The sequence below is a fragment of the Oncorhynchus nerka genome, linkage group LG11 (assembly GCF_034236695.1).
Source record: "Oncorhynchus nerka isolate Pitt River linkage group LG11, Oner_Uvic_2.0, whole genome shotgun sequence".
Taxonomy (NCBI): Eukaryota; Metazoa; Chordata; class Actinopteri; order Salmoniformes; family Salmonidae; genus Oncorhynchus; species Oncorhynchus nerka.
Genome location: NC_088406.1, coordinates 19,033,053 through 19,053,410, shown reverse-complemented (window position 1 = coordinate 19,053,410; position 20,358 = coordinate 19,033,053). Strand labels below are relative to the sequence as shown.

The following is a 20,358-nucleotide window of genomic DNA, read 5'->3' as shown; positions in this document are numbered from 1 at the left end:
AGGCAATTACCGTGAACACAGAACTATTGTCAGGGCCTGCTCACATTGGGAGAGGGGACTGCATGGGACAACTTACGGCCCTCAGTAAGAGATCTGAAAAGGAATCTAAAAGGCACCAAACAATAAAGTACATTATCTCTCGATTTCATCACATCCATCCTCCTCTCTATCTCTCCCTCTATTTTCTGACAGTCTTCTAGACCACACTCCTCTCTCCAGAGAATACACTACCGGGTTCTAGACCACACTCCTCTCTCCAGAGAATACACTACCGGGTTCTAGACCACACTCCTCTCTCCAGAGAATACACTACCGGGTTCTAGACCACACTCCTCTCTCCAGAGAATACACTACCGGGTTCTAGACCACACTCCTCTCTCCAGTGAATACACTACCGGGTTCTAGACCACACTCCTCTCTCCAGAGAATACACTACCGGGTTCTAGACCACACTCCTCTCTCCAGAGAATACACTACCGGGTTCTAGACCACACTCCTCTCTCCAGAGAATACACTACCGGGTTCTAGACCACACTCCTCTCTCCAGAGAATACACAACCGGGTTCTAGATCACACTCCTCTCTCCAGAGAATACACTACCGGGTTCTAGACCACACTCCTCTCTCCAGAGAATATACTACCGGGTTCTATACCACACTCCTCTCTCCAGAGAATACACTACCGGGTTCTAGACCACACTCCTCTCTCCAGAGAATACACTACAGGGTTCTAGACCACACTCCTTTTTCCAGAGAATACACTACTGGGTTCTAGACCACACTCCTCCTCTCTCCAGAGAATACACTACCGGGTTCTAGACCACACTCCTCCTCTCTCCAGAGCAGATACTCCCGGGTTCTATACCACACTCCTCTCTCCAGAGCAGACACTCCCGGGTTCTAGACCACACTCCTCTCTCCAGAGAATACACTACAGGGTTCTAGACCACACTCCTCCTCTCTCCAGAGCAGATACTCCCGGGTTCTATACCACACTCCTCTCTCCAGAGCAGACACTCCCGGGTTCTAGACCACACTCCTCTCTCCAGAGAATACACTACAGGGTTCTAGACCACACTCCTCCTCTCTCCAGAGCAGATACTCCCGGGTTCTATACCACACTCCTCTCTCAGAGCAGACACTCCCGGGTTCTAGACCACACTCCTCTCTCCAGAGAATACACTACAGGGTTCTAGACCACACTCCTTTTTCCAGAGAATACACTACTGGGTTCTAGACCACACTCCTCCTCTCTCCAGAGAATACACTACCGGGTTCTAGACCACACTCCTCCTCTCTCCAGAGCAGATACTCCCGGGTTCTATACCACACTCCTCTCTCCAGAGCAGACACTCCCGGGTTCTAGACCACACTCCTCTCTCCAGAGAATACACTACAGGGTTCTAGACCACACTCCTCCTCTCTCCAGAGCAGATACTCCCGGGTTCTATACCACACTCCTCTCTCCAGAGCAGACACTCCCGGGTTCTAGACCACACTCCTCTCTCCAGAGAATACACTACAGGGTTCTAGACCACACTCCTTTTTCCAGAGAATACACTACTGGGTTCTAGACCACACTCCTCCTCTCTCCAGAGAATACACTACCGGGTTCTAGACCACACTCCTCCTCTCTCCAGAGCAGATACTCCCGGGTTCTATACCACACTCCTCTCTCCAGAGCAGACACTCCCGGGTTCTAGACCACACTCCTCTCTCCAGAGAATACACTACAGGGTTCTAGACCACACTCCTCCTCTCTCCAGAGCAGATACTCCCGGGTTCTATACCACACTCCTCTCTCCAGAGCAGACACTCCCGGGTTCTAGACCACACTCCTCTCTCCAGAGAATACACTACAGGGTTCTAGACCACACTCCTCTCTCCAGAGAATACACTACAGGGTTCTAGACCACACTCCTCTCTCCAAAGCAGACACTACAGGGTTCTAGACCACACTCCTCTCTCCAGAGCAGACACTACAGGGTTCTAGACCACACTCTTCTCTCCAAAGCAGACACTACAGGGTTCTAGACCACACTCCTCTCTCCAGAGCAGACACTACAGGGTTCTAGACCACACTCCTCTCTCCAGAGTAGACATTACAGGCTTCTAGACCACACTCCTCTCTCCAGAGCAGACACTACAGGGTTCTAGACCACACTCCTCTCTCCAGAGCAGACACTACAGGGTTCTAGACCACACTCCTCTCTCCAGAGAATACACTACAGGGTTCTAGACCACACTCCTCTCTCCAAAGCAGACACTACAGGGTTCTAGACCACACTCCTCTCTCCAGAGCAGACACTACAGGGTTCTAGACCACACTCCTCTCTCCAAAGCAGACACTATAGGGTTCTAGACCACACTCCTCTCTCCAAAGCAGACACTATAGGGTTCTAGACCACACTCCTCTCTCCAGAGCAGACACTACCGGGTTCTAGACCACACTCCTCTCTCCAGAGCAGACACTACAGGGTTCTAGACCACACTCCTCTCTCCAGAGCAGACACTACAGGGTTCTAGACCACACACCTCTCTCCAGAGCATATACTACAGGGTTCTAGATCACACTCCTCTCTCCAGAGCAGACATTACAGGGTTCTAGACCACACTCCTCTCTCCAGAGCAGACACTACAGGGTTCTAGATCACACTCCTCTCTCCAGAGCAGACATTACAGGGTTCTAGACCACACTCCTCTCTCCAGAGCATACACTACAGGGCCAAAATTCCTGCTTTTGCTCTCCTATCTCTCTCTCCTCCCCTCCTCTCCATTCCTCCCCTCCTCTCCTTCTTTCCCCCCTCGTTTCAGACCGAGGGGAGTGGAAGTAGGAGGGGGCGATGTGGTGATGTTCATCAGTGATCTGTGTGGCCGGGGCAGATGCACGCATTACTTCCCGAACACGGTTGTACCGCGGTCGGCGACAGAGAGGCTAACCTTGGAGTCCCCTCCCCCGCTGCCACACTCTCCCTTGTCGTACCACCATTTATTTTTCAATTTGTCCAACAGGCCCTGCTCGTTGAGTTTTAACACAGCCAGGTTGACCGCATTTCTTCAGAGGGATAAAACATAGTTGGTCAGAGGAGGGATGGAGTATCAGCCAATGATGAGCCAATGGGATGAGGAAAAAGGAACGCCAGTGATTGGTTGGAAGGCATCAGATTAGAGGACACACACAACCCTCCAGACAACCCTCTCTCTTTCTCTTTCATCTCTCTTCCAGCTTTTACATCCCACCTTATTATAAAGACATATTTGAATATCGGAAGCCCATTGGTTACATTGGTTATGCCAGTTTGCTGTAGCTAAATCAACACATAGAGAGAGCCAAATAGCCCAAACCCCTTTCATTCAGTCCACCTTTACCGCATAGATAAAGGCTATTGTCTGAATGACGTGCAGCAGGGCGAGTAAAGGGGAGTGGTGGAGCCCTGGTTAAATGTTGTGTTAAAGCCTATCTCAGTCCCCTGATGACACGGAGCTAACACCCTGCTGCTGGTGTTCTGGTCCCTGATGACACGGAGCTAACACACTGCTGCTGGTGTTCTGGTCCCTGATGACACGGAGCTAACACACTGCTGCTGGTGAGTTCTGGTCCCTGATGACACGGAGCTAACACACTGCTGCTGGTGTTCTGGTCCCTGATGACACGGAGCTAACACCCTGCTGCTGGTGTTCTGGTCCCTGATGACACGGAGCTAACACCCTGCTGCTGGTGTTCTGGTCCCTGATGACACGGAGCTAACACCCTGCTGCTGGTGTTCTGGTCACTGATGACACGGAGCTAACACCCTGCTGCTGGTGTTCTGGTCCCTGATGACACGGAGCTAATACCCTGCTGCTGGTGTTCTGGTCCCTGATGACACGTTGCTAACACCTTGCCGCTGTTTTTCCGGTCCCTGATGACACAGAGCTAACACCCTGATGCTGGTGTTCTGGTCCCTGATGACATGGAGCTAACACCCTGCTGCTGGTGTTCTGGTCCCTGATGACGCAGAGCTAACACCCTGCTGCTGGTGTTCTGGTCCCTGATGACACAGAGCTAATAACCTGCCGCTGGTGTTCTGGTCCCTGATGACACGGAGCTAACACCCTGCTGCTGGTGTTCCGGTCCCTGATGACACGGAGCTAACACCCTGCTGCTGGTGTTCTGGTCCCTGATGAGACAGAGCTAACACCCTGCTGCTGGTGTTCTGGTCCCTGATGACACGGAGCTAACACCCTGCTGCTGGTGTTCTGGTCCCTGATGACACTGAGCTAACACCCTGCTGCTGGTGTTCTGGTCCCTGATGACACGGAGCTAACACCTCTCCTCTCCTCTCTTCTCTCTCCTCGCTCTCTTCCCATCTCCTATCTTTTGTCTTCTCTCTCTCCTCTCTTCCCTCTTTTCTCTCTCCGCACTCTCTCCTCGCTCTCTGCTCTCTTCCCTCTATTCTCTCTCCTATCTCCTCTCTTTTGTCTTCTCTCTCATCTCTCTTCTGTCTCTCCTTTTCTCTCTCAGCTGCTGTCATCAGTTTGCTTCGCCTCATTGCTTCACTCTTCCGTTTGTGTCTGTTTGCCAGGGAGTATGTGTACCAAGGAGCGTGTGTTTGCGTGCATGACTATATATATACAAAATATGTTTTATTGTCACATCACCAGATAGGTGCAGTGAAATGTGTTGATGTACATGGTCAGCCATAGTAGTACAGCTCCCCTTGAGCATACTAGGGTTAAGTGCCTTGCTCAAGGGCACATCGACAGATTGTTCAACCTTTCAGTTACTGGCCCATCTGGCCCAATGCAAACAGACAGTCCGACAGACAGAGAGTCAGACAGATAGACAGTTAGAGAGAGAGAGAGAGAGAGAGAGAGAGTTCTCTTGGGTGGGCTACACCCTGCTGCTGGTGTTCTGGTCACTGATGACACGGAGCTAACACCCTGCTGCTGGTGTTCTGGTCCCTGATGACACGGAGCTAATACCCTGCTGCTGGTGTTCTGGTCCCTGATGACACGTTGCTAACACCTTGCCGCTGTTTTCCGGTCCCTGATGACAAAAGCTAACACCCTGATGCTGGTGTTCTGGTCCCTGATGACATGGAGCTAACACCCTGCTGCTGGTGTTCTGGTCCCTGATGACAGAGCTAACACCCTGCTGCTGGTGTTCTGGTCCCTGATGACACAGAGCTAATAACCTGCAGCTGGTGTTCTGGTCCCTGATGACACGGAGCTAACACCCTGCTGCTGGTGTTCCGGTCCCTGATGACACGGAGCTAACACCCTGCTGCTGGTGTTCTGGTCCCTGATGAGACAGAGCTAACACCCTGCTGCTGGTGTTCTGGTCCCTGATGACACGGAGCTAACACCCTGCTGCTGGTGTTCTGGTCCCTGATGACACTGAGCTAACACCCTGCTGCTGGTGTTCTGGTCCCTGATGACACGGAGCTAACACCTCTCCTCTCCTCTCTTCTCTCTCCTCGCTTTCTTCCCATCTCCTATCTTTTGTCTTCTCTTTCCTCTTTCCCTCTTTTCTCTTGATCCGCACTTTATCTCCTCGCTCTCTGCTCTCTTCCCTCTATTCTCTCTCCTATCTCCTCTCTTTTGTCTTCTCTCTCATCTCTTTCTGTCTCTCCTTTTCTCTCTCAGCTGCTGTCATCAGTTTGCTTCGCCTCATTGCTTCACTCTTCCGTTTGTGTCTGTTTGCCAGGGAGTATGTGTACCAAGGAGCGTGTGTTTGCGTGCATGACTATATATATACAAAATATGTTTTATTGTCACATCACCAGATAGGTGCAGTGAAATGTGTTGATGTACATGGTCAGCCATAGTAGTACAGCTCCCCTTGAGCATACTAGGGTTAAGTGCCTTGCTCAAGGGCACATCGACAGATTGTTCAACCTTTCAGTTACTGGCCCATCTGGCCCAATGCAAACAGACAGTCCGACAGACAGAGAGTCAGACAGATAGACAGTTAGAGAGAGAGAGAGAGAGAGAGAGAGAGAGAGTTCTCTTGGGTGGGCTACAAGCCATGGAACATATCACCATCATAAGAAGGGTATGGGAAAAGGAATGATGATACATAGACATCTCTCATACATATGTAGTTAATTCATATGATAATATCTTACTATTAATAATAATCTTTATCAAAATCATCATCATCATGTCAAATCAGTGCTTTGAATGGCTTGCCGTGAGCAGGGGCTCTTGCCTGACATGCTCTCTCCCGTAGGTTTTCCCATGATCAGGAGAAGCCATAGACAGCAGTCGATAGTCCCAGAATAGTAAGGGGGCCAGGTGGGGACCATCATCCACTGGCTGTCACTTTTCCCTCGGAAACAGAAAACCTTCATTTATCTGAGTGGAAGAGGAACCCTGGTAAAGGTGCAGGGGAGTGGGTGGACTTCTTTGCAAGGTGCACAGGGGGAAGTTATAGGAACATTATAGAAAGGTGTCAGTAGTCCTGCACACACTACAAATGTATGGATTTTAGTGTTTCAGGGCATCATCAATTAATTGGATTGTGGGAATTTGTTTCTTTTGATCGATTTGATTGATTTTATCTGCATTTTCGGGTGTTATGAAATAATTTGATAGTTTTCTGCTTTTTGTTCCCCCCCGTTGGCCAGGCCCTTCAAAATCCTGTTTCCTGTGTGTCTATAAATTCCCCCGGGTGGCTCTGGGAGTCATGGCAATGCCAAGGTGCTCCGCCCCTCTCCACGGCATCACCATTAGTAACTTCAATCACAATCGGTCTCAGTCCAAAAACAGATAGTATCTACATAACACTCTGAGAATGGAGGAATGAGACAGTCAAGACACCAAACGGGTGGACACATTACCTGATCAGTGGCCCTGTCAAAAGAAAGAGTGAGTGAAAGAAGAGAAATGGAGAGAGAGGGACGGGTGGAGAGACGGACAGACAACAGAGCAATGGAGCTAACAAGCATTAAATACCTTAACACAACATAGACAGGGAGGGAGGGAGAAGGAGACAGAGGGAAAAGGAGACAAGGAGACGGAGAGAGAGAGGGAGAAGGAGACAGAGAGGGAGAAGGAGACAGAAGGAGACAGAGAGGGAGAAGGAGACAGAGAGGGAGAAGGAGACAGAGAGGGAGAAGGAGACAGAGAAGGAGAGAGAGGGAGACAGAGGGAGAAGGAGACGGAGAATGAGACAGAGGGAGAAGGAGACAGAGAGGGAGAGAGTCAGACAGAGAGAAGGAGACGGAAAAGGAGACAGAGAGGGAGAAGGAGACGGAGAGGGAGGGAGAAGGAGACGAAGAGGGAGAGAGTCAGACAGAGAGAGAGAAGGAGACGGAGAAGGAGATGGAGAAGGAGACGGAGAGAGTCAGACAGAGAGAGAGAAGGAGACAGAGAGGGAGAAGGAGACAGAGGGAGAGAGTCAGAGAGAGAGAAGGAGATGGAGAGGGAGAGGGAGAAGGAGACAGAGAGGGAGAAAGTCAGACAAAGAGAGAGAGAGAGAAGGAGACGGAGAGGGAGAAGGAGACAGAGAGGGAGAAGGAGACAGAGAGGGAGAAGGAGACAGAGAGGGAGAAGGAGACAGAGAGGGAGAAGGAAACGGAGAGGGAGAAGGAGACGGAGAAGGAGACGGAGAGGGAGAAGGAGACGGAGAGGGAGCCAGAGACGGAGAGGGAGCCAGAGAGGGAGAGGGAGCCAGAGAGGTAGAGGGAGACGGAGAGGGAGAAGGAGACAGAGAGGGAGAAGGAGGCAGAGAGGGAGAGAGTCAGACAGAGAGAGAGAAGGAAACGGAGAGGGAGAAGGAAACGGAGAGGGAGAAGGAGACGGAGAAGGAGACAGAGAGGGAGAAGGAGACAGAGAGGGAGAGAGTCAGACAGATAGAGAGAGAAGGAGACGGAGAGGGAGAAGGAGAAGGAGTCGGAGAAGGAGACAGAGAGGGAGAAGGAGACAGAGAGGGAGAGAGTCAGACAGAGATAGAGAGGAGACAGAGAGGGAGAGAGTCAGACAGAGATAGAGAAGGAGGCAGAGAGGGAGAGAGTCAGACAGAGAGAGAGAAGGAAACGGAGAGGGAGAAGGAAACGGAGAGGGAGAAGGAGACGGAGAGGGAGAAGGAGACAGAGAGGGAGAGAGTCAGACAGATAGAGAGAGAAGGAGACGGAGAGGGAGAGGGAGAAGGAGACAGAGAGGGAGAGAGTCAGACAAAGAGAGAGAGAGAGAAGGAGACGGAGAGGGAGAAGGAGACAGAGAGGGAGAAGGAGACAGAGAGGGAGAGAGTCAGACAGAGAGAAGGAAACGGAGAGGGAGAAGGAGACGGAGAAGGTGACTGAGAGGGAGAAGAAGACAGAGAAGGAGACGGAGAGGGAGACGGAGAAGGAGACAGAGAGGGAGAAGGAGCCAGAGAGGGAGAAGGAGACTGAGAGGGAGAATGAGACAGAGAAGGAGACAGAGAGGGAGAGAGTCAGACAGAGAGAAGGAAACGGAGATGGAGAAGGAGACTGAAAAGGAGACAGAGAGGGAGAGAGTCAGACGGAGAGGGAGAGAGTCAGACAGAGAGGGAGAGAGTCAGACAGAGAGAGAGAAGGAGACGGAGAAGGAGACGGAGAAGGAGAAGAAGGAGAAGGAGAGAGGAGAGAGTCAGACAGAGAGAGAGAAGGAGAAGGAGACGGAGAAGGAGAGGGAGAGAGTCAGACAGAGAGAGAGAAGGAGACGGAGAGGGAGAAGGAGACGGAGATGGAGAAGGAGGCAGTGAAGGAGACGGAGAGGGAGAAGGAGACAGAGGGAGAAGGAGAGAGGGAGAAGGAGACAGTCATACAGAGAGAGAGAAGGAGACGGAGAGGGAGAAGGAGACAGAGATGGAGACAGAGAAGGAGGCAGTGAAGGAGACGGAGAAGGAGACAGTCATACAGAGAGAGAGAAGGAGACGGAGAGGGAGAAGGAGACAGAGATGGAGACAGAGAAGGAGGCAGAGAAGGAGACAGAGATTGAGACAGAGATTGAGACAGAGAGGGAGAAGGAGAGGGAGAAGGAGGCAATGAAGGAGACTGAGAGGGAGAAGGAGAGGGAGAAGAGAACAGAGAGGGAGAGAGGCAGAGGGAGAAGGAGACCGAGAAGGAGAGAAATAAAGTAACAAAGAGAGAGACAGACAGGGAGAGAAATGGAGGGAGAGAGAGAGACAGAGAGAGCGAGAGAGAGATAGACCAGACATAGACCAGACTAAGACACTACTAAGTGATCCAAAAAAAAGGCACACCAGGGTAGGTGGAATACCATAACAACAGTTGAGTTGGGGACTACCATCGTTATACTACTCCACCCACCTTAGCTGTGAGCCTTTAGGTGTGGCAATGCCATATCCCTTGGAGTCCAGGTTGCCTCCAACCTTCATGGTGTCGCAGGGCTTGCGTTGTTCCGTGTACTCATTCATGGTGGACTCCAGGAGGAAAGCGTACTTCCCTTTGGACTTGCGGACGCGAGCTACGCCCTCCGCTGTGGTCTTAGCGAAGACAGAGGGCTCAGCAGACTTCATATAGGACCACATCTTCTCATATACAGCAATCTTTGACCTCTAAGAGAACAAAGGGCAGAGAGAAGGTGTTAGAGGTGAGCTTTAGGGTTAGTGATCCATCCATTCATCCACCCACCAATCCATTCATCTGTCCATCCATCCATCTATTCATCCATCAGCTGCAATGATCACTGGTCCTGAAATAATGATGATCATCTGCAGCTGCTGTTCACAGGGCATTCAGAACCAACTGCTAAAGGAGAGTGTCATAGTGGACAGTGTAATAGTGGACAGTGTAATAGTGGACAGTGTCATAGTGGACAGTGTAATAGTGGACAGTGTAATAGTGTACAACCACCTGCTAGTGGACAGTGTCATAGTGGACAGTGTAATAGTGTAGAACCAACTGCTAGTGGACAGTGTAATAGTGGACAGTGTAATAGTGTAGAACCAACTGCTAAAGGACAGTGTCATAGTGGACAGTGTAATAGTGGACAGTGTAATAGTGTAGAACCAACTGCTAGTGGACAGTGTCATAGTGGACAGTGTAATAGTGTAGAACCAACTGCTAAAGGACAGTGTCATAGTGGACAGTGTAATAGTGTAGAACCAACTGCTAGTGGACAGTGTAATAGTGGACAGTGTAATAGTGTAGAACCAACTGCTAAAGGACAGTGTCATAGTGGACAGTGTAATAGTGGACAGTGTAATAGTGTAGAACCAACTGCTAGTGGACAGTGTCATAGTGGACAGTGTAATAGTGTAGAACCAACTGCTAAAGGACAGTGTCATAGTGGACAGTGTAATAGTGTAGAACCAACTGCTAGTGGACAGTGTAATAGTGGACAGTGTAATAGTGTACAACCACCTGCTAGTGGACAGTGTCATAGTGGACAGTGTAATAGTGGACAGTGTCATAGTGGACAGTGTAATAGTGGACAGTGTAATAGTGTACAACCACCTGCTAGTGGACAGTGTCATAGTGGACAGTGTAATAGTGTAGAACCAACTGCTAAAGGACAGTGTCATAGTGGACAGTGTAATAGTGTAGAACCAACTGCTAGTGGACAGTGTAATAGTGGACAGTGTAATAGTGTACAACCACCTGCTAGTGGACAGTGTCATAGTGGACAGTGTAATAGTGGACAGTGTCATAGTGGACAGTGTCATAGTGGACAGTGTAATAGTGTACAACCACCTGCTAGTGGACAGTGTCATAGTGGACAGTGTAATAGTGTAGAACCAACTGCTAAAGGACAGTGTCATAGTGGACAGTGTAATAGTGTAGAACCAACTGCTAGTGGACAGTGTAATAGTGGACAGTGTAATAGTGTACAACCACCTGCTAGTGGACAGTGTCATAGTGGACAGTGTAATAGTGGACAGTGTCATAGTGGACAGTGTAATAGTGGACAGTGTAATAGTGTACAACCACCTGCTAGTGGACAGTGTCATAGTGGACAGTGTAATAGTGTAGAACCAACTGCTAGTGGACAGTGTCATAGTGGACAGTGTCATAGTGGACAGTGTCATAGTGTAGAACCACCTGCTAGTGGACAGTGTCATAGTGGACAGTGTAATAGTGGACAGTGTAATAGTGTAGAACCACCTGCTAGTGGACAGTGTCATAGTGGACAGTGTAATAGTGGACAGTGTAATAGTGTAGAACCACCTGCTAGTGGACAGTGTAATAGTGTAGAACCATCTGCTAGTGGACAGTGTAATAGTGTAGAACCAACTGCTAGTGAACAGTGTAATAGTGTAGAACCAACTGCTAATTGACAGTGTAATAGTGTAGAACCATCTGCTAGTGAACAGTGTAATAGTGTAGAACCAACTGCTAATGGACAGTGTAATAGTGTAGAACCATCTGCTAGTGAACAGTGTAATAGTGTAGAACCAACTGCTAATGGACAGTGTAATAGTGTAGAACCACCTGCTAGTGAACAGTGTAATAGTGTAGAACCACCTGCTAGTGAACAGTGTAATAGTGTAGAACCACCTGCTAGTGAACAGTGTAATAGTGTAGAACCAACTGCTAGTGAACAGTGTAATAGTGTAGAACCAACTGCTAATGGACAGTGTAATAATGTAGAACCATCTGCTAGTGGACAGTGTAATAGTGTAGAACCATCTGCTAGTGGACAGTGTAATAGTGTAGAACCATCTACTAGTGGACAGTGTAATATTGGACAGTGTAATAGTGTAGAACCATCTGCTAGTGGACAGTGTAATAGTGTAGAACCAACTGCTAGTGGACAGTGTAATAGTGTAGAACCATCTGCTAGTGGACAGTGTAATAGTGTAGAACCATCTGCTAGTGGACAGCGTAATAGTGTAGAACCATCTGCTAGTGGACAGTGTAATAGTGTAGAACCATCTGCTAGTGGACAGTGTAATAGTGTAGAACCATCTGCTAGTGGACAGCGTAATAGTGTAGAACCATCTGCTAGTGGACAGTGTAATAGTGTAGAACCAACTGCTAGTGGACAGCGTAATAGTGTAGAACCATCTGCTAGTGGACAGTGTAATAGTGGACAGTGTAATAGTGTAGAACCAACTGCTAGTGGACAGTGTAATAGTGTAGAACCATCTACTAGTGGACAGTGTAATATTGGACAGTGTAATAGTGTAGAACCATCTGCTAGTGGACAGTGTAATAGTGTAGAACCAACTGCTAGTGGACAGTGTAATAGTGTAGAACCATCTGCTAGTGGACAGTGTAATAGTGTAGAACCATCTGCTAGTGGACAGTGTAATAGTGTAGAACCATCTACTAGTGGACAGTGTAATATTGGACAGTGTAATAGTGTAGAACCATCTGCTAGTGGACAGTGTAATAGTGTAGAACCAACTGCTAGTGGACAGTGTAATAGTGTAGAACCAACTGCTAGTGGACAGTGTAATAGTGGACAGTGTAATAGTGTAGAACCATCTGCTAGTGGACAGTGTAATAGTGTAGAACCATCTGCTAGTGGACAGTGTAATAGTCTAGAACCAACTGCTAGTGGACAGTGTAATAGTGTAGAACCAACTGCTAGTGGACAGTGTAATAGTGTAGAACCATCTGCTAGTGGACAGCGTAATAGTGTAGAACCATCTGCTAGTGGACAGTGTAATAGCGTAGAACCAACTGCTAGTGGACAGTGTAATAGTGTAGAACCATCTGCTAGTGGACAGTGTAATAGTGTAGAACCAACTGCTAGTGGACAGTGTAATAGTGGACAGTGTAATAGTGTAGAACCAACTGCTAGTGGACAGTGTAATAGTGGACAGTGTAATAGTGGACAGTGTAATAGTGGAGAGTGTAATAGTGGACAGTGTCATAGTGGACAGTGTCATAGTGGACAGCGCAATATTGGACAGTGTAATAGTGGACAGTGTAATAGTGGACAGTGTAATAGTGGAGAGTGTAATAATGGACAGTGTAATAGTGTATAACCAACTGCTAGTGGACAGTGTAATAGTGGACAGTGTAATAGTGTAGAACCAACTGCTAGTGGACAGTATAATAGTGTAGAACCAACTACTAGTGGACAGTGTAATAGTGTAGAACCACCTGCTAGTGGTGAGTGTAATAGTGGACAGTGTAATAGTGTAGAACCAACTGCTAGTGGACAGTGTAATAGTGTAGAACCAACTGCTAGTGGACAGTGTAATAGTGGACAGTATAATAGTGTAGAACCACCTGCTAGTGGACAGTGTAATAGTGGATAGTGTAATAGTGTAGAACCAACTGCTAGTGAACAGTGTAATAGTGTAGAACCAACTGCTAGTGGACAGTGTAATATTGTAGAACCATCTGCTAGTGGACAGTATAATAGTGTAGAACCACCTGCTAGTGGACAGTGTAATAGTGTAGAACCAACTGCTAATGGACAGTGTAATAGTGGAGAGTGTAATAGTGGACAGTGCAATATTGGACAGTGTAATAGTGGACAGTGTAATAGTGGACAGTGTAATAGTGGAGAGTGCAATATTGGACAGTGTAATAGTGGACAGTGTAATAGTAGAGAGTGTAATAGTGGAGAGTGTAATAGTGGACAGCGCAATATTGGACAGTGTAATAGTGTAGAACCAACTACTAGTGGACAGTGTAATAGTGGAGAGTGTAATAGTGGAGAGTGTAATAGTGGACAGTGCAATATTGGACAGTGTAATAGTGGACAGTGTAATAGTGGACAGTGTAATAGTGGACAGTGTAATAGTGGACAGTGCAATAGTGGACAGTGCAATAGTGGACAGTGCAATAGTGGACAGTGCAATAGTGGACAGTGCAATAGTGGACAGTGCAATATTGGACAGTGTAATAGTGGACAGTGTAATAGTGGACAGTGTAATAGTGGACAGTGCAATATTGGACAGTGTAATAGTGTAGAACCAACTGCTAGTGGACAGTGTAATAGTGTAGAACCAACTGCTAGTGGACAGTGTAATAGTGGATAGTGTAATAGAGGACAGTGTAATAGTGGACAGTGTAATAGTGTAGAACCAACTGCTAGTGGACAGTGTAATAGTGGATAGTGTAATAGAGGACAGTGTAATAGTGGACAGTGTAATAGTGTAGAACCAACTGCTAGTGGACAGTGTAATAGTTTAGAACCAACTACTAGTGGACAGTGTAATAGTGTAGAACCAACTGCTAGTGGACAGTGTAATAGTGTAGAACCAACTGCTAATGGACAGTGTAATTGTGGACAGTGTAGTAGTGTAGAAGCAACTGCTAGTGGATAGTGTAATAGTGTAGAACCAACTGCTAATGGACAGTGTAATAGTGGACAGTGTAATAGTGTACAACCACCTGCTAGTGGACAGTGTCATATTGGACAGTATAATAGTGTAGAACCAACTGCTAGTGGACAGTGTAATAGTGTAGAACCAACTGCTAGTGGACAGTGTAATAGTGTAGAACCAACTGCTAGTGGACAGTGTAATATTGGACAGTATAATAGTGTAGAACCAACTGCTAGTGGACAGTGTAATATTGGACAGTATAATAGTGTAGAACCAACTGCTAGTGGACAGTGTAATAGTGTAGAACCAACTGCTAATGGACAGTGTAATAGTGGACAGTGTAATAGTGTACAACCACCTGCTAGTGGACAGTGTCATATTGGACAGTATAATAGTGTAGAACCAACTGCTAGTGGACAGTGTAATAGTGTAGAACCAACTGCTAGTGGACAGTGTAATAGTGTAGAACCAACTGCTAGTGGACAGTGTAATAGTGGACAGTGTAATAGTGTAGAACCAACTGCTAGTGGACAGTGTCATAGAGGACAGTGTAATACTGGACAGTGTAATATTGTAGAACCAACTGCTAGTGGACAGTGTCATAGTGGACAGTGTCATAGTGGGCAGTGTAATAGTGGGCAGTGTAATAGTGTAGAACAGACCCTGTTGTACACACAACTTCATGCTTGATTTAAAAAAAATGTAACCTTTATTTTTGATGTGTGTGTGTGTGTGTGTGTGTGTGTGTGTGTGTGTGTGTGTGTGTGTGTGTGTGTGTGTGAGTGTGTGAGTGTGTGAGTGTGTGAGTGTGTGTGTGTCTGCTTGGTGTAGTGAAGAATGAAAATAACAAGCTGGGGAACAAATTGTCATTCTCCATAACCGTCGATTCTCGCTTGTTTTTATCCTGTCTTTTTCTCTCTGTGTTATTCCCTCTGTCCTTTAGGGACACCATAAGCCTTAGCGTTAGCCAATGAGCCACAGCCTGGAGTAGAGAGGTCGGTGTGTGTGCCTTGCTGGGATTTGCTTGGGTATGACAGACATCTATCCCATGATAATGTCAGTGACTTCTGTCCGAACCAGTGAACCTCTCCCCACTCTCTCGCTCTCTCTCTCTTTCTCTCTCTCTGGCCAACATTTTCAATGTCGTGGCTTTAAGAAATCAGTGGGGAAAAATCCATACACGTGCGCGCACACACACATACGCACACCAACACGCACGCACACCAACACACGCGCGCACACACCAACACACACACACACACACACACGCGCACACACTTAATAGTGGTGAATCCCTCACACAGTAACAGTAAATAGATTCTTCACCCTCCACAGATTTCCGCCTGCTCGTTATGTTGATGATGCTAACGCTGCTCACAGATGCACACTCTGTCTGCTACTGCCAGGCCCTAACTATTCACATACACATGTGTGTGTTTGTGTATGTGCAAGCTTGTGTGTGTGTCCTCACCCTGAAAAACTCCTTGGTGGAGCCTGAGTCCAGTGTTCCGTAGGCGATCTCCGTCTGCTTGGCCAGATCCTCAGCACTCTCTATGGGCGACACCATCCTCTCCACTGTGAGGAAGGCAGCCAGGTTGGCCGTGTAGGACGAGATGATAATAAGAGTGAAGAACCACCACACGCCCCCCACTATACGCCCCGACAGAGATCTGAGAGGAGAAGGAGGGAAAGAAAGAGGGGGTGAGAGAAAATTGAGGGAAAATCATAGGTGCAAGGTTGAAAAATAAATGTGGTTACTCATAGATAATAAAGTACATACTCTTAGAAACAAAATGTTTTACATGGAACCGAAAAGACCTGGAACCAAAAGGGTTAGACCTGGAGCCAAAAGGGATAGACCTGGAACCAAAAGGGTTAGATCTGGAGCCAAAAGGGTTAGACCTGGAGCCAAAAGGGTTAGACCTGGAACCAAAAGGGTTAGACCTGGAACCAAAAGGGTTAGACCTGGAGCCAAAAGGGTTAGAACTGGAGCCAAAAGGGTTAGACCTGGAGCCAAAAGGGTTAGACCTGGAGCCAAAAGGGTTAGACCTGGAGCCAAAAGGGTTAGAACTGGAGCCAAAAGGGTTAGACCTGGAACCAAAAGGGTTAGACCTGGAACCAAAAGGGTTAGACCTGGAGCCAAAAGGGTTAGAACTGGAGCCAAAAGGGTTAGACCTGGAGCCAAAAGGGTTAGAACTGGAGCCAAAAGGGTTAGACCTGGAACCAAAAGGGTTAGACCTGGAACCAAAAGGGTTAGACCTGGAACCCAAAGGGTTAGACCTGGAACCAAAAATAGTTATTCAAAGGTTTCTCCTATGGGGACAGCCAAAGACCCCTTTTAGGGTCTAGATAGCATTGTTTTCTCTAAGAGTGCAGTATACAACACAGTATATTGAGGCTCTCTATTTTGAGGCTTTGCTTCATTGGCACCACAGTGAGAGCAACAACACAGTCAAAGCAATTAACATTCAAACCAATTCAACCACCACCAGAACAAAAGGTAACATAAAATGAGTGCACTCTTTCATCTCCCCCTCACGATCTCTCTGTTTTCTCTCTCTCTGTTTTCTCTCTCTCTCTGTTTATCTCCCTCTCTCTCCCTAAGAGAGAATATCAAAGTGTATGAAAGAGGCAGTGTTGCTGGTTTATTTAGTTTGTTTTATTTGAGAGAGAGAGAGAGAGAGAGAGAGAGAGAGAGAGAGAGAAAGCAAGAGAGAGAGAAAGCAAAAGAGAGAGAAAGCAAAAGAGAGAGAATGGGAGGGAGAGAGAGAGTAGAGGGAAGCTTTGATTCTTCTTTAAATGTGAAGGAGATTACCCAGGCTCCCCAGAGGGAGGGAGAGGGGCAGACCTTTCTCTTCAAACAGAGAGCTGGAAACAACATTAAGTGTTAATTTCAAATCCAACAAATCCCTCTCAGCTTCCATGTAATACCCTCCTGTAAACCTGTGGCTATATTTATTACATTCCAATTGAAAGTGTATTGCATTAGAGCAACACGACATGTGAGTGTGTGTTATGTCCATTATTGGCCTGGCTGTGCAGTTGTTTACAAAGGCCTTGTACCTTTGATCGCACACACTGCATTATCTGCATTTCTCTGTTTGTTTATACTGGTAACTACCAACAAGACATGTTAACTAACCTGTTTATACTGGTAACTACCAACAAGACATGTTAACTAACCTGTTTATACTGGTAACTACCAACAAGACATGTTAACTAACCTGTTTATACTGGTAACTACCAACAAGACATTTTAAGTAACCTGTTTATACTGATAACTACCAACAAGACATGTTAACTAACCTGTTTATACTGGTAACTACCAACAAGACATGTTAACTAACCTGTTTATACTGGTAACTACCAACAAGACACTTTAACTAACCGGTTTGTTAATATTGGTAACTACCAACAATACATTTGAACTAACCTTATATTGGTAACCACAGATAAGACACTTTAACTGACCATTAAAGACAGTATATTGGAAACTGTAACTTTAAGATTGTAACTTTAAGAGATTTCACAATGTATACGTCAGAATGTCATCTACATGTAATATGATAAATATAGGAACACTTTTGTGAAGATAGCAATGTGATTTTAGCCTTCTAAATGAGATAATTGCATTTCATACAAACCTCTGCCAAGTCAGTAACCACGCGCACGTGAGCACAGACATTGTGGCAACGTGATGGAACTGCCCTCCAAGGCGAGTGCTTAAAAGCACTCTTTTACGCTTAATTTATTTGCGATGCATAAGCAACATTTTCATAGCCTACCTTGTCTCCTATGGCAACCAGAAACTCCTCCACAGTGACCGTAGCTTCAGTAACACACCTGAAGCCGTGCCGAAGTGACAGGGACGGCGTTCCCCATGTGGGTCGCCATCCCCACCAAATCCAGGGCAATTCCAACAAGAAATGCAATATACCTAGTTTCACCACAAAACATTTCAGTAATGATAACCTTAATCATGCCTCAAAAAAGGAAAACCACCAAGAAAAGGAAACAAAAAGAAAACACAGGCGATCGAACTCCACACCAAACACTCAGATTCCAAAAGCACTCCCAGCATGCACTGAGAGAGAGAGAGAAAGAAATAGTCCCTGTAGATAAGTTGATTTGGGTGGAGATGCAGAGTGAATTGGAATAAATTGTCACGCTATATTGTTTCTGCATTCCACTTCTGTTCAACCTCACAATCATGCACACGCTCACACACACACGCACACGCACACGGTAGGTGGTCTAGAATTATTGTCTCCTCTGCACAGGGAGAAAAGTATTTTGATCTTTTGGATGTGAGGGGTTTGTCCTTATAGCTAAGTACTCTGTGTGTGTGTTTGTGTGTGTGTGTGTGTGTGTGTGTGTGTGAGCGGACTGTGTTCTGATTAGACATAATAAAATGTATTCTTAATAATCTATCCTGCCTTAGTGCTTGATGCTCTTTTTACTCATTTCTTAATAGTGTATCATTCAGTAGAGATCGTTAAAACCAACCAGATACATAACTCACTGTTGTGGTTATCATCAGACACAAAACAACACCACATTTACCTAGAATGACTTGAAAGCTCCATTTTCAGGAGTAATACTATCATTTGAACACACACACACACACACACACACACACACACACACACACACATACACACACACACACAGTATTTCATGAAGCAATCAATAGAGTGCACTGGATTGTTGTCCATGACTAATGTTCCCATAACGCTCCCCTGCTGTCTTATAGCCCTCATCGTTATTGTGGCTCTGTCTTTGCTTTGATAGCTTATGACAGGCTATAGCACGTTATTATAGGCTTTGATAGCTAATGACAGGCTATAGCACGTTATTATAGGCTTTGATAGCTAATGACAGGCTATAGCACGTTATTATAGGCTTTGATAGCTAATGACAGGCTATAGCACGTTATTATAGGCTTTGATAGCTAATGACAGGCTATAGCACGTTATTATAGGCTTTGATAGCTTATGACAGGCTATAGCACGTTATTATAGGCTTTGATAGCTTATGACAGGCTATAGCACGTTATTATAGGCTTTGATAGCTAATGACAGGCTATAGCACGTTATTATAGGCTTTGATAGCTAATGACAGGCTATAGCACGTTATTATAGGCTTTGATAGCTTATGACAGGCTATAGCACGGTATTATAGGCTTTGATAGCTAATGACAGGCTATAGCACGTTATTATAGGCTTTGATAGCTAATGACAGGCTATAGCACGTTATTATAGGCTTTGATAGCTTATGACAGGCTATAGCACGTTATTATAGGCTTTGATAGCTTATGACAGGCTATAGCGCGTTATTATAGGCTTTGATAGCTAATGACAGGCTATAGCACGTTATTATAGGCTTTGATAGCTAATGACAGGCTATAGCACGTTATTATAGGCTTTGATAGCTTATGACAGGCTATAGCACGTTATTATAGGCTTTGATAGCTTATGACAGGCTATAGCACGTTATTATAGGCTTTGATAGCTAATGACAGGCTATAGCACGTTATTATAGGCTTTGATAGCTAATGACAGGCTATAGCACGTTATTATAGGCTTTGATAGCTAATGACAGGCTATAGCACGTTATTATAGGCTTTGATAGCTAATGACAGGCTATAGCACGTTATTATAGGCTTTGATAGCTAATGACAGGCTATAGCACGTTATTATAGGCTTTGATAGCTTATGACAGGCTATAGCACGTTATTATAGGCTTTGATAGCTTATGACAGGCTATAGCACGTTATTATAGGCTTTGATAGCTAATGACAGGCTATAGCACGTTATTATAGGCTTTGATAGCTAATGACAGGCTATAGCACGTTATTATAGGCTTTGATAGCTAATGACAGGCTATAGCACGTTATTATAGGCTTTGATAGCTAATGACAGGCTACAGCACGTTATTATAGGCTTTGATAGCTTACAACTGGCTATCACACATCATTGCAGGCTATGATAGCTTACAATAGGCTATGCCACGTTATTATAGGCTATGATAGCCTGCAATATTGTTTCATAGCCTATTGTAAGCAATGATAGCTTACAACTGACTATCACACATAATTACAGGCTATGATAGTTTACAACAGGCTATCACATGTTGTTACAGGCTATGATAGCTTACGAT

The 20,358-nt window shown here is 46.2% G+C and overlaps 1 protein-coding gene across 4 annotated transcripts in view; it reads right to left on the bottom strand.

Annotated features, from left to right (window-relative positions):
• The window catches only part of LOC115120540 (glutamate receptor 4), a 188,513-nt gene that overhangs the window by 8,650 nt on the left and 159,505 nt on the right, over positions 1 to 20,358 (bottom strand). For 3 of the 4 annotated variants that reach the window (XM_065024275.1, XM_065024276.1, XM_065024274.1), the window contains exons 14-15: positions 15,671 to 15,869; positions 9,278 to 9,525 (exon numbers count right to left, since the gene is read on the bottom strand). In XM_065024275.1, coding sequence (XP_064880347.1) covers positions 9,278 to 9,525; positions 15,671 to 15,869 — 447 coding nt within the window. Of the gene's footprint in view, positions 1 to 2,939; positions 3,055 to 9,277; positions 9,526 to 15,670; positions 15,870 to 20,358 lie in introns of all 4 variants that reach the window. The other variant, XM_065024277.1, reaches the window with a different exon arrangement.